At 40.2% G+C, this 24,962-nt stretch overlaps 1 protein-coding gene across 1 annotated transcript; it reads left to right on the top strand.

Annotated features, from left to right (window-relative positions):
* The first annotated feature begins 375 nt into the window (after nucleotides 1-375).
* On the top strand, nucleotides 376-23,555 carry LOC134585507 (odorant receptor 131-2-like). The gene is made up of 2 exons (XM_063440932.1): nucleotides 376-425; nucleotides 22,437-23,555. Exon 2 carries the CDS (start codon nucleotides 22,453-22,455, stop codon nucleotides 23,305-23,307), a length of 855 nt encoding a protein of 284 aa, XP_063297002.1. The 5' UTR covers nucleotides 376-425; nucleotides 22,437-22,452; the 3' UTR covers nucleotides 23,308-23,555.
* Nucleotides 23,556-24,962: the final 1,407 nt, after the last annotated feature.

The raw sequence follows: 24,962 nt of genomic DNA, 5'->3' as shown, positions 1-24,962 counted from the left end.
TTTTTAGACCATCTTTAAAACAATTTTAAAAATACAAACAGATTAGAGACTGTAGAGACTTTCCAGAACAATTTGAGAAATCTCCCCTTTTGTGCATGCTTTAATTTATTTAAAGTTTGACAGTTCTCCCAACTACATCCTTACTGTAAAGCAACATATATATAGTATCATGATCATTCACACACCACGGAAATTGCACCACACAATTTATTCATCTCGTTTTCTGGACCTGCTATTGGCCCTAGATAAACAAAGGCCCTCCCCTCTCATATGTTAGGCAATAACCCGAGACAATAAGGGACACTAAGAGCTAATCAAACACTGATATGTGCTTATTAATAGTGTGTGCTTTGGAACTGTATCACTGGGTAGCCAAGACAAGAAACTGGAATGGTCACATTTGTTACGGTAGCAAACCAGACAAGGTAAGCATTAGTGTAAGCATACTTGTATTTGTTTAGTAGTCAGATGTGAAATTTATATCCTCAGTTCAGACCTGGAAAATTACAGCCACAAATCGTAGCACCATCAGATTAGGAACCAAAGAAAATCTGGGGAAAACAGCATTTTATAGCAAATATGCACCGTATAAAGAACATGTTAGAACACGCAGTTTTCTATTTAAAAAAACAAACAAACCAATACACAATCACTGGGGAGGCTATTAGTATAATGGGGTAACATTTAATCTAAACTCACCTGTTAAACTACTAGATTAAAAAGTCAATTATTATTCAAAAAAGGTCTTTGCGTAAATGTTTCTGCTTCTTCTTGTTGAAATGTCATTATTTAAAAGCTATGTAAATAACCATCTTCTTTAAAATATGTGTTGTATTTTTTTTTAATTCTTTATTTTAGAAATGCAGGTTTTTTGGTTTTATCATCTTTCCTAAACTGTAAAACATTTACTCCCCCCCCCCCCCCCCCACCACCACATCCCCCCACTTCCTACATCCATGCTTAGGATATAGAGATTTTCCATATTTAACAAATCTAGGATATTCTAATGTATTTAATGGCAGTAGGTACAATATTTCACTGTGTTTATCAGTCCAGTCAGGCAAATTATAGATTGCTATCTAGTTTGTTAATGTAAATCGTTTGATGATGAGCATCTTGTATGCACTCCTCGTCACCACAATCGTTGACCTGCTGGTCTGGTTAAAAAGTGTGATCAATTAAGCAGGTCCACTTGGGTTGAACAGTGCTCCAAATAAAATACAGATTACAGTTTTAAACAAGTAGGAACGCTATTGAACTTATAAAAGCTAGTAAAAGGCATTGTGGGTCACAGCAGCAGTTATATCATTTGTCAGGGTTTAAAGGGGTGTAATTTATAACTAGTCAACTGTTATAATGTGTAATAACAATAGCAATTATAACAGAGAAATAATGGCCCACAAACAGAAAATGAATTATGCTGTGATAATCATTAGCTATTGTGTAGCACTCAGGAAATCTCTAAATGACTAAAAAGAGTTACTCTGTAAAAATTGGCAATATATATTTTAATGTATTGTACAGATAATTGCAAATATACAAAAAAAGGTCCTGCGCTCAAACTTGATGTGGCAGGTGAGCTTACACTCAGGTGGCCACTGGAGTCATACTAAAATGAGTGCAGGACTTATTTTTGTGTATTTGTATTTATGTTTGTATCACCCAGCCATGTTACAATGCTGTGCCCATGTCATGTGTTCTCTAATGTGTGTAGGGGGTTAGAAAAATACCCCTTTCTGTATCACTACATCACTAAGTGAATTGTTAGCGTAGGACTCTGGGCTGGACTGGGAAGAAAATCCGGCCTGGGCATTTTTGCACCACAGCGGCCCACTGAGTAGGGTGCAGAGCCAGAGAAGGGGTGTTTTGTCATCACCAATGACCAACATGTCCCCTTTTAAAGTGAGCATGTTGGTTCAATGCGCAGAGCTCTGCTGAAGACCTCTGTGCAAACCATGTATTTGTTCTGCACAGCATAAGCAAATTTATTAACATGCTTGCACTCAGCGCTGTATTTAGCGCGAGGCTGACAAGGCATTTGCCGTGGGCTGCACTTTTAGGGGAGCTGCAAAAAAAGCTGCCCCCCAAATGCCCTGGCAGATGCCTTGTCAGCCTCTTGTCTCGGGGGGGCCCAAGAGCTGGCCGGCTGGCCATCTTGGGCCCTTTAGAGGCTGGCAGCTGCACAGGTAGGAGACGGGCAGCGAGGGAGCACTCTCCTTTGAGCTGTCCCGACTCAGCTCCCTCGCGCACCTCTCAGTGATGCCGGAGTGACGTCATACTCTGGCTCCGGCATCACTGAGAGGTGCGCGAGGGAGCTGAGCAGGGACAGCTCCCTGAGCAGCTCCCTCACATCTGCACTGACTGAATGCCCAGCCGCTCAGCCCAGAAGCCCCAGGGAAATAGACTCCATGCCAGCACTCCCAAAGGTAGGGAGGCTGGGTGGAATGAAATTTTAAAAAATTATAAATTGTATGTGTGTCTGTTGGGATTGTATGTATTTGTGTGTCTTTCAAAGAGTGTATGTGTGTTTGTGTTTGTCAGTGAGCGTGTATATGTGTTTGTCAGTGAGTGGGTATGTGTGTTTGTCAGTGAGAGTGTATATGTGTTTGTCAGTGAGTGTGTATGTGTGTTTGTCAGTGAAAGTGTATATGTGTTTGTCAGTGAGTTTGTATGTGTGTCTGTCAAAGATTGTATGTGTGTTTGTCAGTAAGAGTTTATGTGTGTTTGTCAGTGAATGTGTATGTGTGTCTGCCAGGTAGAGTGTATATGTGTTTGTCAGTGAGTTTTTATGTGTGTTTGTCAGTGAGAGTGTATGTGTGTTTGTCAGTGAGTGGGTGTGTTTGTCATTGAGAGTGTATGTGTGTTTGTCAGTAAAAGTGTATGTGTGTTTGTCAGTGAGAGTGTATATGTGTCTGTCAGTGAGTTTGTGTGTGTGTCTGTCAAAGAGTGTGTGTGTTTGTCAGTGAGAGGGTATGTGTGTTTGTCAGTGAGTGTGTGTCTCTCTGTCAGTGTGTCTGTCTCTGTCAGTGTGTGTGTCTGTCACTGAGAGTATGCCTGCCAGTGAGTGTGTAAATGTGTCTGCCAATGAATGTGTATGTCTGTTAGTGAATTTGTGTGTCTGGCAGTGAATGTGTGTGTCTGTCATTGTGTGTCTTTGACACTTATTGGGTGTGTGTCTGACACTGAGTATATATGTGTCTGTCAGTGAGTGTGTATGTGTGTTTGTCAGTGTGTGTCTGTCAGTGAGTGTTTACCTGTGTTTGTCAGCGTGTGTTTGTCTGACTCTGATTTGGTGTGTCTGATTCTTATTTTGTGTTTCTGACACTGAGTGAGTGAGCGTCTGTCAGTGAGTGTGCGTCTATCAGTAAGTGTTCATGTGTAGTGGACCACGGGTAACCCGACCGGTTACCTCCGCTAAGTCCTTCCCTCCGCCACTCTGGAACCACCAAAATAGCCAAAATAGCGAGTGCCCCAAAAGAGTCCCCACCAACCCCCACACCTAGTCCATCTATGAGTTTGTTTATACGAAATGGCGGCCACCCAGGGGAGCACTCATTAATTACTTCCCTTGCGGTTTCGCACTTATGTTATTGGTGTGAATGTTCTAAGTAATTGGTGTGAACATTCAAATGGGGCACTGGGGTGGTCCCCATTTGGGAGACGAATGAGTTGCATTCGTATGAACGCTCCTGAAGGGGAAACAGGGCACAGTACATGAAACACAAGGGACAATACGGGGGGGGGGGAGTAGGTGTGTCATGTATTTGTGCGGTGAGCTTGTCCATCTGCTGACTGTCCTGTATTTGTCTCTTGTGATGGTATGTGAGTGGACCAGACTTCTGCTATTGCTCTGCGAGCGACCAGCTTGTTTTCTGCTCTAGTGAAGGTGTTGATGGGTTTTGAGAGTAATAGAGTCCAGGGGGCAGGGTTTGCCCATGATTTTGACTATAAGTGTTATGGAGGCTTGCCAGAGGGGTTTTATTTTGGGGCAAGTCCACCAGCAGTGAAGGAACGTTCCCGTCTCCCCGCACCCCTTCCAGTAGAGGTTGGATGCAGTGCGGTGCATGGTGGCTATTTGGTGTGGTGTAAGGTACCAGCAGAACAGCATCCTGTATGCTTGCTCCATGCGTGTTACGCATATTATATTGAGGCTATGGCTTCCCAGATATCCATCCAGTCAGATGTGTCTTCCGGGGGGCCCAGGTCTGCTTCCCACGCTGCCACGTATGGGAGCGTTATTTGGGTGGAGTTGGTTGCTAGGGTTAAGTAGAGTTCTGATATTTGTCTCTTTCTGGAGGGATGGGTTATGCATTTTTGTTCGAAACTAGTTGGTGGGGCTGTTCCTGCTTGTTGTATGATCGGAGAGGATGCAAAACTGCGTATATGTATGTAGTGAAAGTGGTCGAAGGATAATAGGGTGGCAGAATATTTAATGTCTGCGTATTTGATAATAGCGTTGTCGTGGTACAGGTGACTCAATCTTGATATGTCTCGTTGATCAAAGTGGGCAAAGTGTGCTGGGGTAAGGCCTGGTGGGAATAGTTTGTTTCTCCAGATCGGGGTCATGGGGGATAGAAAGGAGGAGAGCCCGAATTTGTCTTGTAATTGGTCCCATAGGTCGACTGAGTGTGTGATCAATGGTGACGTGGGTAGGGGTAGAGGTCTGTGTAGTTTAGGCACCCACATAAACAGGGATGGGTGGTCCCAGACGGAAATTATGTGTTCCAGGTCTACCCATCTTTTTTTGTGTGGTTGGACATGCCATTGTTGGATCTGAGTTAAGTGTGCTGTGGAGTGGTAGTGTGCAAAATTTGGTAGTCCCAGACCCCCAAATTTCTTGGGGACATACAGTGTGCTTATACGGACTCTGGCTTATTGTCCGCTCCAGACAAAGGCATCCACCGCTGATTGTAGGGCCTTCAGATCTGGTTTATGAAACGGGATAGGCAACGTCTGGAAAACGTAGAGGAACCTGGGGAGAGGTTCATTTTGATAGGGACGATGAGCCCCAGCCACAAGACTCCTAGTGTACTCCACTGCCCCAGGTCATTATGTGCCTTTTTGAGTAGTGGGGTAAAGTTTCTCTCGTTTAGAGTAGTCACGTCTGCTGGTAATTGGATTCCTAGGTAGGGGATGGCTACCAGACAAATCCGGAGGGGGAATCTATGTTTAATACGGACTAGGTCAGGGCTGCTAATTTGTATCGGTAGGAGTTCAGATTTTGCTATGTTGAGTTTATACTTAGAGATTTACGAGTAGGCTTGGATAAGGTTCAATAGGGAATCAATTGATCGTTCCGGGTTGGTCAGTGAGAGTAATATATAATCTGCATATGCCGATACCTTGAATGACTCCCCTCTGATCGTTATACCTTCTATCTCTTAGCTGGAGCACACCGCCTGCAGCAGGGGTTCCAAGGACAGGGCAAAAAGGAGGGTCCAGAGGGGGCAGTCCTGTCTTGTGCCGTTTGTGATTGGGAATCTCAGTAGTGTGATGTTGGGTAGCAGTAGAGCTCCCTGTGGTGAGTGATAGGCCGCCTGGAGAAAGGCAAGAAATTCCCTAGGGAATCTCATATGTTCTAGGGTTCTGTAGAAGTAGGGCCACAGGAGGCGATCAAATGCCTTTTCAGCGTCCAGTAATAGGACTGCAGTTGATATGTGCCGATGTTGTGCTAACCAAATAAGGTCAATATTTCTGCGGGTATTGTCTGAGACTTGTCTATGGGGGATAAACCCCACATGATCTGGGTGAATTAGCGTGCCTAGTACACGAAATACAAGGGACAATACAAGGAGGAGGGGGAGGGGGGTAAACACACAAATAGCAGTGGTTCTGTCACAGTATGTGTGTCTGTGAGTGTGTGTATGTGTGTTTGTCAGTGAGTGTATGTTTGTCTGTTGGTGAATGTGTGTGTCCGTCAGTGAATGTGAGTGTGTGTATCTGTCAGTGACTGTGTGTGTTTCAGTGAAATTGTGTGATGGTTAAACAGTGTGTGTGCCAATCACTGTGTATCTGTCAGTGAGTGTATGTCAGTGTATGCATCAGTGAGGGTGTGTGTCTGTCAGGAAAAGAGCGTGTTGGTTTTAAAAAGGAAGATAAATTTAGATGGGGGTGCCCGAGTTTTGTCATGCCTAGGGCAGCACAAACCCAAAATACACCACTGCTTGCACTGTTTTTGCTTTTGACTTGTCTCTGGTGTCTCCATAAGTGGGATAGCAGAGTACAAAAGGGCCAGGAAAGCGTATTGTGTATGTGTTTGGAGCCTGGTTATGGGATTGTGTGTGTAGAGAGCGCGTATTGTGGTGTGGTGTTTTGTGTAAATAGGTCGGTTTTAGTTGTGTTGTAATATGTGTGGCTAGGTACTGTAGCGAGTGATAGAGGGTGTGTATAGGGCATAGCGTGCATAGGGAATGTAATGAGTGCGTGCATTTAGGCTATAGTGTATGTGTATGTAAGTGATGTAGTGTGTGTAGGGGTTGTAAAGAGTGGTATGTAGGTAATTTAGGGTGTTTGCTTACAGGGGATCTAGTGTGTGCATAGGGGATTCATAGTGTGTATGTAGTGTGTTTAGGTGGTGCAGTTTGTTCCTATAAGGGATCCATTGTGTGCAGTTGATTTAGTGTGTGTGTGTGTGTGTGTAGAACCCAGAGCATTTATAAGGGTTCTAGTGTGTGTATGTGTAGATGATACAAAGTTGTGTAGGCAATCTAGTGTATGTGTGAGTGGTGCATTGTGTGTGTGTGTGTGTGTGTTAGGGATGAAGTATGTGTGAGGGGTGTTGTGTGTATGAGGGATGCAGTATGTGTGTATGTGCGAGGGGTGTAGTACGTGTGAGGAGTGCAGTCTGGGTGCATGAGGGGTGCAGTATGCGTGTTTGAGGGTTGCAGTGTGTGTGTGTGAAGGGTGCAGTGTGTGTGTGTGTGTGTGTGTGTGTGGTGCAGTATGTGTGTGAGGGGTGCAGTGTGTGTATGTTTGAGGGGTGCAGTGTGTGTGGGCGGTGCAGAGTGTGTATGTGAGAGTAGTGCGAGAAGATGACTCCTGCGGTCCTGTAAACTAGACCTATGACCTCCCCAATGAATTTGGGCCAGTGAGGGAAATCTTTGATCTCCCCACTGGCAGGTCATGGCACACAGCAAGGCCGCGCTTTAATAGTGCCAGCACTGCATTGGCCGGCAGGGGAGATCCTCTGATCTTCCCTGCCGGCCTTGGCCCCTGGTCATCGCAGCTCACCAGTCATTTGCCCTGTTTGCCTGATGGCTAGTCCAGCCCTGGTAGGACTCGCCTAAGAGGTTTTGCCTTAACATGGCAGGTGAGCTTACACTCAAGTGGCCAATTTTTCCTACGCCAGCCGCCGGATGTGATCCCTTTCCTCCTGCACCGGCATCACTGAGCTGAGCTTCCCTGTCTGTTTCTTATATTACAGGTAAGAGTAAAGGGGCTTGAGGGACCTACTGTGTATTGCATTTGAGGGGTGTATTAGGGGAAGGGGGGTCAGCAGTGTAGATAGGGGAGGGGGGCCAGCAGTGTATTAGATAGTGGGGAGGGGGGCCAGCAGTGTATTAGATAGTGGGGAGGGGGGGCCAGGAGTGTATTAGATAGGGGGAGGGGGATCAGCAGTGTATTAGGCGCAGTGATTTATGGGGCTGGCAATTTTTTTTCCAGGGCTGCTTTGTATCCCCAGTCCAGCCCTGCCTGTGCGTACGGATTTAGGAAAGTGTGCAAGTCTTTTCTTTGGTTTATATACAAATAATTAATTGAAAAGTCAAAAAAAAGTTACCTACCTTTAACCCCTTAAGGACCAAACTTCTGGAATAAAAGGGAATCATGACATGTCACACATGTCATGTGTCCTTAAGGGGTTAAAGTGTCCATTGAAGCATTGCTTAGTGAATTTGCCTGCAGTGCCCCTACTGCAATAAACTATGGAGACTTGTTTTTCCCATAATTCCCTGTTCAGCAGAGTGTTATTGGATAAGTAGCTCATGTCCTACTAGCAGTTACAATCATTGCATTGTATGATTGTAATTGCTTAACAGAGTTATAGCAGCCATACTCCTGCAATATTTAACATGTCTTCTAATACTATCAAAACATAATAATGACATATACTAAAGAGAGACAAGAATATTCATATTATTTTTTTCAGCATATATGTAAGCTCTTCTGCAGTATTGGTAAGAGGGGGCGACTGTTGACTGCCTCTTACATGATTGCAGACAATATAGACTTTTTACATTGTGGTGTTATCCACATACATGCATTCTATTACATATGGAAAAGTGTACACATGTATATTGCTGATACTATAGGTCTAAGTAACTGTTTAGCTCCCTGGCCCTGATTCACTCACCTTTTTTCCAGCGCTGTGCGGGTCCAGTTGCGACTGGCCCCGCCCCCACTATGCACCCTTGGCTGAGATAATTAATCTTGCTGATCTCAGCCAATCCGATGCTTTCCCATAGGACGCTGCTCTGCACCAATCAGCATCTCAGAACACTGCCCCAGAAAACACCTCTAGTAGCCATCTGAGCAGTATCCCTAGGTTGTAATGTAAGCACTGCCTTTTCTGTGAAAAGGCAGTGTTTACTGCAAAAAACTGAAGTTATTCTGGTGACTATAGTGTCCCTTTATTTAAGGAAGACTTTGCTGAGGTTTGCTGTTACTACTGGACTTGTACCCAGTGCTATAGCAACTGAAATATCTGGGGGCAGAAAGTTTGAACTCTCTCTCCATATTATAAAAATGTCAATGCTTGAGACTGGAAATGTCACAACTTGACTAATAGGCAAGGTAAGTTTTCCACTACCTGCGTCAAGCCCTCAGCCCCAATGTTTCCTCAGCCAGTCAACATTTTTATTGTGCACCTAGTATGAAGAACTGTGCTACCATGGAGAGACTGCACTTACATTAAATGAAACTGTGTACCCAGTATGAAAGACTACACTAACAATGAGCAGATATACACTACCAGTGAGAGAGACTGCACAACCAATGATTGATATGGCAAGACCAATGAGTGAAACCTCACTACCAGGGAGTGAGACGGGAGACTGCACTACCAATAAATGTATGGTTGTCACTTTCTTTGGAAAAAAAATACATGCAAATTTGCATAATTAATTATATATGTTTGACATCACAGGACACAATGTCATCAGACATTACAAAGCGAGTGACTTATGAGAAAAAAAAAATGGAAGGAGATAATGCCTTAAATCACTAAAAACCTGCTTACAATATGTGTACTATGTCTGACTGTGTGTGTTGCATTTTGTATTTGTAGCAGTGTATGTGTACACTGCATCTGAGTGTCTGTGCAACAGAAACAAAAGTGATTTAACTCCTAAAAGGCTGTTAATTGAGCAGTGACATTTCAGAGGCATGATCTATACACCACAACTGCTTCATTAGGCTAAAGTTGTTTTGATGACTATAGTGTCCCTTTAAATATGAAGTTTGCTTCAAATTGACTTTTAAATTCCTGACAATTCTCATTTTAGTAAATAACCCCATTTGTGTTCAATACAAGTGAATGCTCTACCAGTAAAATAAATTGTGCTACTTATGAGTGAGACTGCATTTTTAGTGCGTGAGACTGAAGGGTACACTAACAGTGAGTGAGACTGTGCTACTGGTGGGAGAGAGTTTATCCTCATGGGAGAGACAATTACTATCTCATAACAAACAATAGAAACAGTAGCGAAGAGAACAGTACTTACTAAAATGTACTAAATGTAAACTACAGGAAAATTTATTTTCTGATGTCAACCTCTCCATGACAATAAATACATCTCAAAATGTCAAACCCTCAGTCTGTGACTTACTGTGAGACTGCATACAGAGACATTATTAGAGGCGGCCTAGTTTCCACATTTCACAGACATACACCTGCTTCTTTTTCCTTTGTAAAATCGATTGGCGTTAGCACTTTACATTTACAGTGTGTCTCACATACCTCATAGTTTGAGTTGTGTTTGCCAATAATGCTATCTCGGATTGTTTCCACAATATGCTCATTGTCTTGAACAAACAGTTCTGTCACCTTCTACCTCCCATCACATACATACACAGCTACAGAACGGGATACAGAGCATTCTGGGTTAAATGCTGGAAAAATAATGGATTAAAGAGTTAATATATGGAAAGAAATTAAATACTGGGCAGATTTTTAATTCTTCTCGAATAATGTTTTGATGGCAAATAGACTTCTGATCATTTATAAAAAAAAAAAGTATCTGTCCAGGTTAAATCACAGCTAAAAACATTGAGAATCAGATGTCTTAAGAAGGGCGTCCTTCTAGTTGTTGTCTGTCAGACTGGATCAAAGCCTAAATTGCAGATTTGACAACTAAAAAAAACAAAATCAGATTCGATTATTTTAACCCCTTAAGGACCGGACTTTTTTTGCGATGTTGTACATTTGCGACCAGGCATCTTTTTGACACTTTTGTGGTGTTTGTGTTTAGCTGTAATTTTCCGCTCTCTCATTTACTGTTCCCATACAAATTATATATTGTTTTTTTCAGGACAAAAGGGGCTTTCTTTACATACCATTATTTATATAATCTCATGTAATTTAATTTTAAGAAAAATGAAAAAATATGATGAAAAATTGAAAAAAATACACGTTTTTTGAATTTTATGTGAAAAATCTTTTACTCATCTACAAAAGCGAATGAAAAAAACTGCTAAATAGATTCAAAATGTTGTCCTGAGTTCAAAAATACCCAGTGTTTACATGCTTTTTGCTATTTTTTTGCATGTTACAGGGCTATAAGTACAAGTAGGATATTGCGGTTTCAAAACATACATTTTTAAAATGTATCAATAGTGACATTGTAACACTATTATCTGTCCTAAATTGCTAAATAACACCACACATGTACATATTTTTTTAAAAGTAGACAACCCAGGGTATTCAATATGGGGTATGTCCAGACTTTTTTAGTAGCCACTTAGTCGCAAACACTGGCCAAAGTTAGCGTTCATATTTGTTTGTGTGTGAAAAAAGTAAAAAACTAAATTGAACGCTAATTTTGGCCAGTGTTTGTGACTAAGTGGTTACTAAAAAAGACTGGACATACCCCATTTGCAATACCTTGGGTTGTCTTCTTTTGCAAATGGTATGCCATCATGGGGGTAATTCTCATTCCTGGGCTACCATACGCTCTCAAAGGCAACGTAACCAACCTGGCCATTTTCAATGTAAAAATATTTGACCCATATATTTGACCCTGTAACTTTCAAAAACACTATAAAACCTGTACATGGGGGGTCCTGTTCTACTCAGGAGACTATGCTGAACACAAATATTAGTGTTTAAAAACTGGAAAATGTATCACAACAATTATATCATCAGTAAAAGTGCTGTTTGTGTGTGAAAAATGCAAAAAAAAGTCACTTTCACTGACAATATCATCGCTGTGATATGTTTTACTGTTTTGAATCACTAATATTTGTGTTCAGCGAAGTCTCCCGAGTAAAACAGTACCCCCCATGTACAGGTTTTAGGGTGTCGTAGAACGTTACAGGGTAAAATACAGTGATAGCAAATTAAATTCTCTGTACTTTCGGCCTGGGTTGGCAGGCAGGTCCCTTAAATTGCAATCAATAAAATAACTTAATTATGTAAAAATATTACATAAATACGCACGTAGAATTTAAATATATATGCATATTTATATATTTGAAGTCTACGTGTATATTTATATAATTATTTATGTAATTTTGTATATGGACATATGAATAGTTCGCATTATTTTTATTTATTTATATATACATAGATATATATACAATTTCATTCTAAGTGTATTTTGATATAAATATATATATATATTAATATCAAAATACAGTTAGAATAAAATTTCGTATAGATATATAATTTTTTTTAATTTTTATTATTATTTTGAATTTTTTACATTTAATTTAAATTATTTATTATTCGTATTTTATAATAATATATATATACAATATATATAGTTATTATATATATACGTGTGTAAATTAATTATAAGTGTATTTTTATATTAATATATGTACATATTAATATAAAAATACACTTAGCATGACATTATATATATGATATATAGACATATATTATATTGGTATAATATATGTCTATATATCATATATATACACATATATAATAATATATTTTTTTTTTATTAACTATAACTTACATTTTTTTTTTGATTTTACACTGATTTTACAGTTGCAGGGAGACTGCCTGTCAGCACAGACAGTCCCCCTGCAGGCAGAGACTAGGACACCTATTGTGACCATGTGGTCGCCCTGTTGAGCGATCACATGGCCACAGGGGTCCTAAACCGCCATGGGGAGACTGTTAGGGCTGCAGGCAGTCTCCCCACACCGGGAGCACCGCCGATCGCCGCCGGGGGAACGACGGCGATCGGGTAAGTACATTGGACGGTTAGGACGGTTCAGGACCGTCACCGGTCGGCAACGCAAAAATGCCGATGACGGTCCTGAACCGTCCTCCGTCCTTAAGGGGTTAAATGTATGAAGTATCACTTGTCAACACAGAAAAACTTAGAATCCATCATGTATATCCAGGAGTCACAAAATATGATTTGGTATTTAAATTAATAAGTACAGGTAGAGCCGAGATCAATAAACAAATGAGAGGTACACATAGTCAGAGGTTACCAGAGAGCAGGATATTCAAGCCAAGCTGGGTCAGAATACCAATAAGTCACAATAAACCAGGAACATGATGTTGGGTACTAGAGAGTCCACAACATGGCACTGGCTATTAGTCAAAATGGGCTTTTATAGGATTTGAGGAAATTACGCGGTTTGTGTCACTGCTGTGCAACAGAATGTTGATAAGAGGATGGATGACCTTGCATGACAGACCACAATATTATAGTCAATTTAAAACTTTGTACAGCAAAAAAAGTGAAAAACACATGAGAGTTGGTAGCGTGAGTATCCACCTCTCAAAGATCAACTGAAAATAGATCAGACCTGACCCTGTATATATTTGCATAATCCTATCATATCCTGTCTGAGGCACCTTTTTTAAATCAAGAAAACAAATGCAGTTTTTCTAACCTTTCTTCATAACAGTTTTCCATTCCCCTTGTTAATTTTGCAGCTTGCCTCTGTACCATTTCAAGTCCTGCAATATTCGTCTCTAAGATTGGTGCACGTAATTGCACTGCATATTCAAGGTCTTACCATTAGTTTAAAAAGAGGCAAAATTTTTGATTTTGATCACATGAATCAATACTACTTTTAATACACTAAAAAAAATGGCCTTGTTGCCTAATTTGCTATCTATAATAGGTCTTTTTCATTTAAAGAGCTACTGCAACCCTTTAGAGAGGGTAAAATCTGAAAATAAAAGGTTTTACTTACCTTGAATTCAGCGCTGGGCAAAGCTCCTGGTACTGCTTTTTCATGCTGCCTTGTGACCGCGCATGATCCAATAACAGGCATCTCATGCACCTGATTGAACCATTTTTCCAGCTCAGAGTGCATGCACGCCCCCAGAGCAGGTGAGAGGAGGGAAAGGGAGAGAGTGGAGATGAGGGAGGTTTTTTTAAAAGACCGATGTACACGGAGGGAGGCATGACAGAGCACATTGTTGGAGGGAAGAGAGAGCTAGCTTCCCCTTCTGCCTACAAGGAAAGCTTTTTACGTCTGTTGGCAGCGTGTAGTGCACTGAAGTGGTCATGGTGGTTGGAGTATCCTTTTAATGTTATCCCTAACTCAACCGCATTTAATATATAGGTGTCTTGTTGGTTCCTTATTCAAGAATGCAGTACTTGGCCTTTATCTGTATTGCATCTCATCTGCCACTTCCCTTCCCAGCCCCCCATTTTATCCAAATCCCTCTGTAGAGAAGCTATATAATGTTTTTTTTATTTCTTTATTTATGACAGACATCAATTCAATGCAATGCAATATATATGACATTTGTAGGGAGATGAGCATATAGTATAGCATAATATGTCAGTTGAGAGACATTCTGGAGAGGTGGTTGCATATGAGAGCCCCCCCATCTCATCCCAGTTGGAGAGTGTTAGGAACACTGGTATTGCAGATGCCCTGTTCGTCTATTTCCTCCCGAACTGCTGAGCCTGAGTGATTATAGCATGCACTTCGGGTGTAGATTTGAATGGTTCCAGACAAATGCAGCATCCAAGTAGTGTTCTCCCCAGCAAATAGACAGTTACCCAAACATCAGCCTAGACTAGATGAAGGGTACAACAGGAATGATTTTAATGGGTGCCACACTGGCTTTTATGCAAGTCCCCATGCAAGGGGCACTCCCACATGGACCTTGTGGGGGACAGGGATACAAAGTTTACAACCAATAATAATACAGTGACAAAGTGTGACACTCCCAATACAAAGAGATAATTCCCTCCTCTCTGCCGGTGAGATAATTGAGTCAGATACAGTAGTAACTCAATTATCCCCAGGCAGAAAAAACACATTTTTCATAAAACTTGAAAAGTACCCCAAAACACATAAAATCCCCATAAATGTTATATCCACTGATAGCCCTGATCTGGGTGACCAACATATCCAAAAATCACCAGGATCAGTTCAGGGGTTTTGGAACTTTATGGAAGTCTAATTTTGACCGACCGCTCCTGCCCAGAAACAGTTCCATGAGTTTATGTTGTGCGGTCGGTCTATTTCGAAAAGTCTCAAAAACAAACAAATGCACAAATGATACCCCCTGGCTCATAGCAGCGATTGTACCCCTAGTTCGTGGGAACAAAACTACCGAACAGCGCTTTCCTGGCTGTTCGGGAAAAGGAAGCAGGCGTTCGTACAGTTTGACCAGTGTTCGGGAAGTCGGGTGTCCGATTTTAGTTCCAGACACCCGATGACCAAGTCCCGCTGCCTCCTTTCGTGTGAACAAAATGGCCTTTGTTTTCTCCTGCACGTGGCGTTCTATTATACGAACGGCGGCCACATAGGAAGAGTACTTAATAGACTGTTCTCTTTGAAGATAATGAGCCAGGGGGGTGGTCGGTGTTCGGTAGTTACAGCTACCGAACCAGTAAAAAAAATAGAAGTCCTGAATAACAAGTTAGTTTCATCACAGAGAGCTGCAGTCCTCTTCCGCTTTTCCATTAGGACTAAATGTTGTCATTTTTAAATAAATATAACAGAAGCCGAAATAAAGAAATAAACATATATAACTAAGGTTAAATTGGGAAATTGGGGAATTGGGGGAACTCCCAATACCACCACAATCTTTTTTTTTTTTTTTTTAAATAAATTCTTTATTTCGAGGTTTTTGTTTTGTGAGGGAGGGGTACAGAAAGGAAAATGTAAAGGGTAAAAATTCCAATTCAATTACATAGCATATCATACATTTGTCTTTTTGTTGGGTACATGTATAATATTCTAATAAACTGCATTTTGTTCATCAGTTGTCACATATTTCAGAATGTTTGCATTTGACAAGTTTTGACAATAGGGTGAGCGTAGTGGCGTACTCGATGCCACTGCTGAGTAGTTGGGGGTATCTGGAGGGGAGTGGGGGGATGCAGTCCCTTTTTTTCATAAATTCTTTATTGCAAGGGTTTTATTTTATGAGGAAGGGGTGCAGAGAGGATGAGGTGGAGGGTGAGAGTGCATACTTAATTACAATGCATATCATACGTTTATCTTGTTGATGAGTACTTGTAATTTATGCCAATAAGCAGTATTTTGTCCCTCAGTTGTAACATATTTCAAGGTTTTTGCATTTAACAAGTTGTAACAATAGAGTGAGCATAGTGGGACTATCGATGTATTTGCTGAGTGGTACTGTTGAGGGGAGGAGGGGGGTCAGCATGGGTGTGTGTGTGTGGGGGGGGGGGGGGGGGGGTGTGCTTTCCTTTTGAGTCCTGTTTGGCCCAGAGAGTTTATGTCAGTCTGTGGGAGTTAGCTAGGGTCTTGGTGCGAGGGTGTTTGTTAGGTGAAGGGATTTGGTTTTCCAAGACCTGTGGTGTCGTTTGGTCGTGGCTGTGCAGTGGTGTATGACAAAATGGTACTTGTCTATTGATTTTGCTGCATGGTTCAGTTTTGTTTGTCACAGATGTATGGGGATGTGGTGAAGGTGGCGATGGGGGGGGAAGGTGAGGTCCCAACGCAATCTTACCTAGTTTTGTGTCATGATTTTTAATACCCACCTCAAGATCATTTTTAAACAGATCAAAGAGAAGTGGACAGAACCCTGAGGAGAGACCTCTGAGGTACACCACTTACCACTTTTGTCCAATTTGAACATTTTCCATTTACAACTACTCTCTGCACTCTGTCTTTAAGCCAGTTTTCTATCCAATAACACAATTTATCATCTAAGCCAACTGATTTTAGTTTTAATAGTAACCTTTTGTGTGGAACTGTATCAAATGCATGGCAACGCCTTTGCACCCTAAATTATTGAGTTGGCCTATTTATCATGATGGTCCTTACAGGATCCTGAATGTTACTTAATAGGCTGAAGCGACTTTGTCACCTTTGTCTTTAGTTGCGAATGGTCTAGAAAGAAGTGACCCACTTTCATGAAAGACTAGTAAGACGTGTGACTTAATGATCACTTTGCGCTTCAGGCTATTAGATAAAAAGTAGAAAAAAGGTTATATTTATTTTCTTTTTTTATCTATTTGATAATTGCAGGATGCATTCTTTCTCATGGCAACGGCCACAGTTAGATTACAATTAATTCTCAATAATGTGATATTATTTCGATCTCTGAACAAAAACATCATCAATTTGCATCAGTAGATTTTTCATTAGGATTTTGTAAAGTATCATGGGGGTGATGAATTCCTCCAGAAAATCCAGTGGGGGAGAAGAAAAGGGTAAGACCCCCAAGTCACGATGGTGTAGCCTTAAGAATCAGATGTTCATAAGATGAGAAAATCTAAACATATTTTAAAGTCGGTTATCTTTTTATTTTAGCTTTTAAAACAATAACATATCAATAGCAAAAGACAAAATAATTTTATTGAATATTTTGCTTGGTGAGAAATTGTAAATGTATATATATATTAAAATGTAAGGGCCAGGTCACTTTTTTTAGGTCAATATCTCATTCTTCCAATAGCCTCACCAATTATAATTATCAACTTGCCTATAGAAAAAAATATGCTCCCATTGGAGACGTATATTTGTTATAAAAGGCTGTTCACCCCACATTTTAATTGGTTCTCACGTTGATTTGTAGTTGATCTCTACCTTCCTGAAACTCATGCACCCAGTACACCTAATCAATGCAATACTTCTGTGATTACCATGGCAACCGCAGCATTTTCTGGTTAGAATGGGATACATTTTAAGTAGTGTCAGTGCTGTACATTACCATCAAAGTAGTAGTTTGTTTGTAAATAATTTCCTGCCACTCTAAATGAACTCTAATTTACTTTACCATCTAATGGTATATGCTTCGGCACTGCAGATGTTTTGGACTACACCTCCCATGATGCTTTGGGAGCATTATGGGTGTAAGAGCATTATGGGGGATGTAGTCCACAACATCTGGAGTGCCGAAGGTTGCCTACCCCTGGATGGTATATGGGAGCTGTGTATTTAGTAATGTATGGGTTATACAGGGCTATACAGGGTGAGTCAAAAGTCAAGAACCACAAAAATACCTCTGTGACAATGACATTTCACTCCACCAGCTTTTTTTGTTTTGTTGTATTGTATTGCATAAAATGGCTTTTTCATCATGGATCGAGGGGAAAAAAGGTGGTTTTACTAGAGACCAGGAACTTGGTTGTTGGTGGATTGTCATTAATTTTTAAATAATCAGTTTGTATATTGAAAATATATAAATTCATGACTTTTCTCCTTTCAGATATCAATTAATATAAACATTTTAACTGGATAAAATATGTATTGTAATGGCTTAACATGACGTATCCATTGATAAGGGATGACTTACTGGCAATTGATAAAATAATTTGGATGGACTTCAAAAACCCTCCTTCCTTTACCAAGCAATCTTCCATGATTCCAAAAAGAGTTGCCCCTGGTGTATTTAGAACACAGATCACTGGGTGAGATCAATATAGATGTCAGCTTTCTTCCAGAAGTGTGTGCATAAAGATTACTTATAGCATACAATGAGGGGAAAAAGTATTTGCCCACTGACAAAGAAATGATCAGTCTATAATTTAAATGGTAGGTGTATTTTAACAGTGAGAGACAGAATAACAAAAACAAAAAAAATGCAGAAAAACACATGTCAAAAAAGTTTTAAATTGATTTTCATGTCAAATCTCTCCACCATGGCCAAGACCAAAGAGCTGTCCAAGGATGACAGGGACAAGACTGTCGACCTACACAAGGCTGGAATGGGCTGCAGGACCATCGCCAAGCAGTTTGGTGAAAAGGTGACAACAGTTGATGCGATTATTTGCAAATGGAAAAATCAGAAAATAACTGTCAGTCTCCCTCGGTCTGGTGCTCCATGCAAGATCTCACCTCATAGAGTTTCAATGATCATGAGAACGGTGAGAAATCAGCCCAGAACTACACAGGAGGATCTTGTTAATGACACTGAAAGACTGAAATCCTGCAGAGCCCACAAGATCCCCCTGCTCAAGAAAGCACATGTACAGACCCGTCTGAAGTTTGCCAATGAACATCTGAATGATTCAGAGAACTGGGTGAAAGTGTTGTGGTCAGATGAGACCAAAATCGAGCTCTTTGGCATCAACCCAACTTGCCGTGTTTGGAGGAGGAGGAATGCTGCCTATGACCCCTAGAACACCATCCCCACCATCAAACATGGAGGTGGAAGCATTATGCTTTGGGGGAGTTTTTCTGCTAAGGGAACAGGACAACTGCACCGCATCAAAGGGACGATGGACGGGGCCATATACCGTCAAATCTTGGTAGAGAACCTCCTTCCCTCAACCTGGGCGTTGAAAATGGGTCGTGGATGGGTATTCCAGCATGACAATGACTCAAAACACACAGCCAAGGCAACAAAGGAGTAGCTCAAGAAGAAGCACATTGAGGTCATGGAGTGGCCTTGCCAGTCTCCAGACCTTAATCTCATAGAAAATCTGAGGAGGGAGCTGAAGGTTCGAGTTGGCAAACATCAGCCTCAAAACCTTAAAGACTTGGAAAGGATCTGCAAAGAGGAGTGAGACGTGTGCAAACCAGGTGGCCAACTACAAGAAACGTCTGACCTCTGTGATTGCCACCAAGTACTAAGTCGAAGGGGTTAAATACTTGTTTTACTCATTGACATGCAAATCAATTGATAACTTTTTTGACATGCGTTTTATTGGATTTTTTTTGTTATTCTGTCTCTCACTGTTAAAATACACCTACCATTACAATTATATACTGATCTCACTACACGGAGCTGGCTCCCAAGCCATACAGATACTTCACCGAAATCCTCTACCTTAACTGACGTGCTTGTTTATACACCAGATTTTGTTCTGTTCCTCTTCTTTTTTATTGTTTTTCTTTTATCTTGTAAGCCTACACAACTCTGGGCCATACACTCGCCCCCACTACAGGCACAACGCCAGACCACGCCAGTTGGCATACCTAGGCTGTTTCCCACACCTTAACAGCATAGATACACCAGTCCCAACTAAAGAAAGCAGGCCAAGCAAAAGCCGCACCTTAAGACACACAAGGGACGCCCACTAGGCCCACTACCACTGGCCTACGGCATTAACTTAAGATAATAAGCTGTTGTTACGCTGAGTTTTTTCCTTTTTTTCTTACATGTTCTCATTTTAAAAATGTGCAGTACCTCTTATGCCATGATATTGTTTTCAACTGTTACAATGTAGCTTGATATGGCTGTGGCTACTCAAGTATGATGTAATGCTCGCACAACAAAAATAAAGAATTAAAAAAAAATAAATTATAAACTGATCATTTCTTTGTCAGTGGGCAAACATTCAAAATCAGCAGGGGATCAAATAAATACTTTTCCCCTCACTGTATGATGTAAAAAAAAAAATCTTCACTCTGTGTAATCGGCTGGAGAAATCTTTTGCCGTAATTTGTTGAGAAATATTGCAACACTACTTTGTATGGGCTGGATTTCAATTCGGCCTTGATTTAATATTTGTTCCGGTAAACTTTTTAAATTATTTAACATTTTTGGATAAGCTTTTAAAATGCTTTTAAAATATTTAGAAAAATATTTTCAAATTTTTGAAATAGTTATTTTTTTAAAATATTTAAAAAAATTTTATAAAAAAAAATGTTTTTAAATGCTATCCAAAAATATTTGGTCATTTAAAAAAGCTTATCCCAAAAACATTAAATTGGGTCCGTCAGCGGAGGAACTGCTACCCAGTAAGGAGAGTAAATTCTTAGCCCTTTGTGTTTCTATTATTGTTATTATTGTTTTGTGTTTGTGTTTTAACCTTTTCAATAAAACTCATATGTCAAAAAAAATCAAAGAGTTTTGTACAAACTTTGTGTGAAGCAGTCAGGCTTGAAGAATGTACCATGTTTATATTCATGCACCTGGTACATCAGGTGTGCAATGGATGCTGGAATGAAGTTTGTTCCACTATTACTAAGAAAACAGGTAGACAATTTCAGGAAGGGTATCCCGGCAGCCTGATTTATTGAACAGAACGATCCTGACACTTACTTGATTAACTGCAATGAAATGTGACTCATCAAGGAGAGCAAGTAGAAATTAATCATAAAGATAATATTGTGAAACAAAACAGAATCCAACTCTGAGCATTTAAATCATTCTAACAAATAGAACTGGAACGTGTTGCTATATATAAAGCATTCATTAATGAAGAAACCACAGAATTTAATGGACATCAACAAAAAAAAAACAGTTGCTAAAAATACAATTTATTAAACTAATAGTAACTTCTGCCTAGTATGACAGGAAGTAAGAGTTCAAAGCATCTCCAGTGCCTACCTTAGGATATGGGACAGTGGTTAGAGAATACACAAATATATTCAAGGATGTAAATATGATGATCATCATGGACATTGCACTGTACTGACACTGTACTGGTCCTACGCCACAATGAATGCATTAGAATTATGATGTCAATAAACAAATTATGCAGAATAGAGGTATTCAGAACTCCAGTGATAAATTTAAACATTTAGGCAACCCTATCCCGCTGGCATTACCTGATGGGTATTTGTAAAACTTTTTTATTCTTTATTTGTGATGTGGCAGCATAACAATGAAGTCAACAATTTCAAAGTGGCCCCAGTTTTAGTTTGTATAAAATGCCTTAAATTTCATCATTAAAGGACCACTATAGGCACCCAGACCACTTCAGCTCAATGAAGTGGTCTGGATGCCAGGTCCCTCTAGTTTTAACCCTGCAGCTGAAAACATAGCAGTTTCAGAGAGCTCTTGCCTAGCATGCGCATTTGGAGCTGACGTCGGCAGGGGGAGCAGAGGTCACCAGCACAGAGGGAGCCCGGAGCAGGAGAAAGGTAAGTGGCTGAAGGGGTTTTAACCTCTTCAGTCCAGCAGGAGGGGGGCCCTGAGGGTGGGGAGGGGGGGACCTAATGACCCCATAGTGCCAGGAAAACAAGTATGTTTTCCTGACACTATAGTGGTCCTTTAAGTGAAAATATTGTATAACATAACATAGAAGGTGACATAGCAGTTTTAGACACGGCTATAAAGCATTAGACCCAGAAGCACCTGCTCATTTCATACATCCTTCCACGTGTACCCACATGCCATTCATAGTAACATTCATGCCTTTCTCCCATGTATTAATGAATGAGTTAATTGTCCTGCTGATGATGTTATCTGAGTCTTAAACTGCCCAATGAAGAGAACAAGCGAGAGCTTTGCTCATCCAGCAGGCCTATGTAACTCAGTAGAGTGCCCGGTTATCTCAGCTAATTAAGTGATCCCTATGGTTACCAGGTTTCGTCCGTACGTCTATGAGTCATTACACGAAAGGAGATGGTTTATTGTGTGCCTCTATAATGGGTCTTTGACGCTCTCACCTTGAGCATGCGTGGTCATCACCTACCCTCTCACCTTCCCCTGCTCATCCAATCACTCGCATATCCCAATTATTCCTCGTGTCTCAGGATAGGCCCTGTGATAAAGCTAGTGGGCGTGAAGTGCCAGTCTTTTAGGGGGCAAACGTAAAACCTGATGGGCATTTTAAAACAATGCACTCCTCTGTTGCAGTCCAAACACTTTAATCTATGTGTATAAATCAAGTAGTTGACAGTATCTGGAACATGAGGAAACCAAAATATCCAAGTCTTCTTTCTTTACTCAAGCCATAATCATATGCCAAGATCCCCCTCACCGAGTGCTTTTTGTGCTGAGCGTAGCACGTAATCTTAGGTAATTAGGCATTATAATATCACTGTGCTATAAATATTGGAATTAAAGTGTCATATTGCCATGGTTCCCCTACAAATGGTGTATAATTAGTTAATTATTTTTTTCCTTTTATCTTTAGACCCTGTGAATAAACTATGAACACATCCACCAATGCTTCCAGCTTAAGTCATCTTAGAGAGACAATCAAGGCATGTGTATACCTGGTAGACTTCCTTATCTGTTCTGTATTCACCATTCTGATCCTGCACACTGTATTGAGGGATGCTGCCTTGAGAAAGGAAGTGCGTTTCTACTTTTTGTGCCACCATCTTGTTTGCTTGACTTTATTCTTTGGTTTGGGAACCATATTTTGTGGTATACGGGCATTTAGATTTAACGTTCCAGTCCTTGTGTGCTGGGTCATCTTTGCTGTACAGATAGTGATTGGTAGAGGAGTTCTGTTAACCCTTGTCTTGATGGCATTGAACACTTGTGTTGCCGTGTGCTGGCCACTGAAACATCATGCACTTGTCCACTCCGTTAAGCGCAAAATTGTTGCATGCATGTGGACGATTGCACTGCTTGATCCTCTTATATCAGTAATATATGAAAGTATAAAGAAACCTCTGGAATTACTTGTACTCTTAGATCCAACTTGCCCTTCGGGTCTTACAAGCTTGGCTTCCAGAATAAGTGGTGTCATTTTCACACTCTTGGTACTTGGCCTAATCTTGGCTTCCTATATTTTACTATACAGAGAAGGGAAAAGAGCTGGACATTTTAACAGCTCAAACGTCCATGCCAGACGAACCATCATCATACATGGGATACAGATTGTTTTTCACATTCTTCCGGTGATAATAAACATTTCAATAGGTGGAAAAACCAGATACATTGCCTTGGACGTGACTAGTTTCATTATCTTTAGCCTCGCTCAGTGCCTCAGTCCTGTCGTTTACGGATTAAGATCTTCTGACCTGAGAAACAAACTCTTTAGAAGGCAACATTAATGTGGAATTAATGCCTGAATGGACAAATGAGCTAGTCACTTGGGCGATGGTCAAGTTTACATATGGACTTGAGATGACCTATTGCTCTGTAAGGTATTATTTATAGCTTGAAGAAATGAATGTTGGGTATATGACTTGTGCATTTTTCAAGAAAAATAAGACCAACATAAAGCAGCATTCTTCTCTTAAAGGGACACTAGCATGATTTTCAGCATTTTGTGTTGAACTTCTAGAATATTTCTGCAGAAAAATAAAGATGTTTTTAGGGGAAAAAAATAAATGAATGGTGTTTTCTTGCAAACAGTATTTAATTAATAAATTATTAATCATTTTCTCTGTCATTTTGCGAAGAATATACATTCAAATTCTACATTTCATTATATTGCATTAATGGGCAATATAATGGCTTGGCCTTTTCAGCGATACTTAAGTCCCCGTAAGACGTCCACATTTAACCGTTCCATCGAGTGAGATAGCAATGTATTTCTTAGCACATAAGCAGCAGGCAAATTATCTAGCAAGTGATAAAAAAAAAAATCAGAATTACTTTACCATCAGAAACTATGTGGGCATGTGGAGCCAGGACCCAGCGCCATTACCTCAGTGTCTCCACTAACCATTCTAAACAATTAGGCACTGGAAGATGTCTTCTGTGATAGTGTCTCTTTAACACAAGGCAGAACTCTTCTATATGTATTCATTTGCAGTATTAATGTTTTCAGAAAACTTGGAGTTATATTTGTTAACAATTAAAGGCCCTTTTGTTACACTCTTGCTAGGTGTCACTAGGAACAATATAATATTTATCTGTATGGTGTATGTAAAGTGTATTATTTATGCACTATATTAGATATGTTTGTTTATAAGCTATATTAATGTGTTAATAAAAACAAATGTCTTACTTGTCTTCTATGAAAGATTGAAGTATGTAACTATTTATGTTAGATATTAAACTAATTGATAAGTGGCATGATAAAGTGTTTGTTTATATGCACTTTCACTATGATTTCTGTTGGGGTCCCAATGTAATATTTACTTTTTGAAGGCAACCATATTTTGGATTAAACAATTCTCTCTGAAGTCACTAATGTGAACATTGTTATCTTAAACCTGTATTCTAAACGTTTTGGTGTCTCTGTCCCTAATTATAGTTGTGTTTAAAAGTTTGCATGCCCTGGCAGAGATTGTGAAATATTGGCATTGATTTTGAAAATATGACTGATCATGCAAAATAAATGTATTTTATTGAAGGATAGTGATGTATGAAGACATTTATTAGTTGTTGACTCCTTTTTAAATCGTAATTATAACAGAAATCACCCATATGGCCCTCATCATAGAAACATAGAAACATAGAATGTGACGGCAGATAAGAACCATTCGGCCCATCTAGTCTGCCCAATTTTCTAAATACTTTCATTAGTCTCTGGCCTTATCTTATAGTTAGGATAGCCTTATGCCTATCCCACGCATGCTTAAACTCCTTTACTGTGTTAACCTCTACCACTTCAGCTGGAAGGCTATTCCATGCATGCACTACCCTCTCAGTAAAGTAATACTTCCTGGTATTATTTTTAAACCTTTGTCCCTCTAATTTAAAACTATAGCCTCTTGTTGTGGTAGTTTTTCTTCTTTTAAATATAGTCTCCTCCTTT

The sequence above is a fragment of the Pelobates fuscus genome, chromosome 2 (genome assembly GCF_036172605.1).
Source record: "Pelobates fuscus isolate aPelFus1 chromosome 2, aPelFus1.pri, whole genome shotgun sequence".
Lineage (NCBI taxonomy): Eukaryota > Metazoa > Chordata > Amphibia > Anura > Pelobatidae > Pelobates > Pelobates fuscus.
Note: the sequence above shows the minus strand (reverse complement) of the source record. Positions and strands in the feature narration are given on the sequence as shown.